Consider the following 1610-nt stretch of genomic DNA (forward strand, 5'->3'; position numbering starts at 1 on the left):
CGATGAAGTTAAATTTATTAACTCAAAAAAGAACTTTAATTGGTTCTGTGACCCCTGCGCTATCCACGAATCACACAGCCTCAGGAATATCTTGACTAACATCAACAAAGTGACGATGAACTGGGATAGAGTTATGGAAAGTCAGCACGAGAAACTGATGAACCACGAGAAGCTATTAAAGGATACTTTAGACCAGGTAAATACCCAAAATGTCAGCATCAGCAAGGATCTAGCGCAAGGGATAGAGTTATGGAAAGTCAGCACGAAAAACTGATGAACCACGAGAAGCTATTAAAGGATACTTTAGACCAAGTAAATACCCAAAATGTCAGCATCAGCAAGGATCTAGCGCAAGTTCTCCAAACTCAATCTGAAGTGAAGCTTACGTATGCGGACAAGTTGAAACAGAAAACCTACGACCCAGTTATCATCGTTAAGCCCAAGGACGCGAACCAACCGTCCAAGCAAACCTTCACCACCCTCAAAGAAAATATCGATCCAATTACCCGAGAAGTTACCGGAATGAAAACTCTACGTAGAGGAACCATTGTTGTTGAATGTAAAAATAAAGAAGCTGCAGCCAAACTTAAGGAGGAAGCCGAAAGGAAACTGGGATCCGACTACATTCTTTCCTTACCAAAACAGAAGATGCCGAAGATTAAAATCGTAGGCCTCAATGACAAGATCGGGAGTACCGAAATGAAGGAAATGATTCTCGCGCAGAATCAATTCCTCGACGAAGCCGCGTACATAAACGTCGTACACATAACGGAAGATAAAAGAAATCCTAACAGGTATTTGGCTTACGCTGAGGTTGACGGTAATAGTTACCGGAAAATTCTAAGTGAACAAAAGCTTAACATAGGATGGGACCGTTGCAGAATTTATGATGCTGTGACAACTAGAAGATGCTACAAATGCAATGGGTTCGGACATAAGGCAACTGACTGTAGCAAAACTACTACCTGCCCCAAATGTGCGGGAGCCCATGACCTAGCGAGCTGTAAAGCTTCGGACGCGGAAATCAAATGCAGTAACTGTGCCAACGCCGTTGAGAAACTAAAAATGAAACTGGATGTACAGCACCCGGCCTGGAGTGTTGATTGCCCAGTCTACAAAAAACGACTCGATCAAGAAAGAAGCAGAATTGATTTTTTAGGCCATCCCCAACACTAATCAAGCAAGGAAATAGGTACGGATCAACGCTCTCAATCTATTACCAGAACGTAAGTGGAATGCGAACGAAAGCGCAATCTTTCAAAAATAAATTGGCAATTACAAATTACGACATTATTCTACTGACTGAGACCTGGTTAACGGAAAATTTTCATGACGCTGAGTATTTAAACAATCAATATGCGGTCTTTCGCAATGACCGTAATTACGAAGAAATGAAGTGCACCATGGGAGGCGGAGTTTTAATCGCAGTCAAGACCGATTTGAATGCTGAAAAATTGGAATTTCAAAGTGATCTAAATGAAATATGGGTCAAACTTAAAATTAATAATACTTCATACATTATTGGTGTTGTCTACTTTCAACCGAAATCTGGTATTGATAAGTACGTGAGTTTTACCAAAAGTTTAGAAACAATTGAAAACATGTTGCAT

At 40.7% G+C, this 1610-nt stretch overlaps 1 protein-coding gene across 1 annotated transcript; it reads left to right on the forward strand.

Annotated features, from left to right (window-relative positions):
• Positions 1-249: 249 nt before the first annotated feature.
• On the forward strand, positions 250-1176 carry LOC116173564. Its single transcript, XM_031491090.1, has one exon. The coding sequence runs from the start codon at positions 250-252 to the stop codon at positions 1174-1176; it is 927 nt and encodes a 308-aa protein (XP_031346950.1).
• The last annotated feature ends 434 nt before the right edge of the window (positions 1177-1610 follow it).

Source organism: Photinus pyralis, unplaced genomic scaffold (genome assembly GCF_008802855.1).
Source record: "Photinus pyralis isolate 1611_PpyrPB1 unplaced genomic scaffold, Ppyr1.3 Ppyr1.4_LG6, whole genome shotgun sequence".
NCBI classification, from domain to species: domain Eukaryota; kingdom Metazoa; phylum Arthropoda; class Insecta; order Coleoptera; family Lampyridae; genus Photinus; species Photinus pyralis.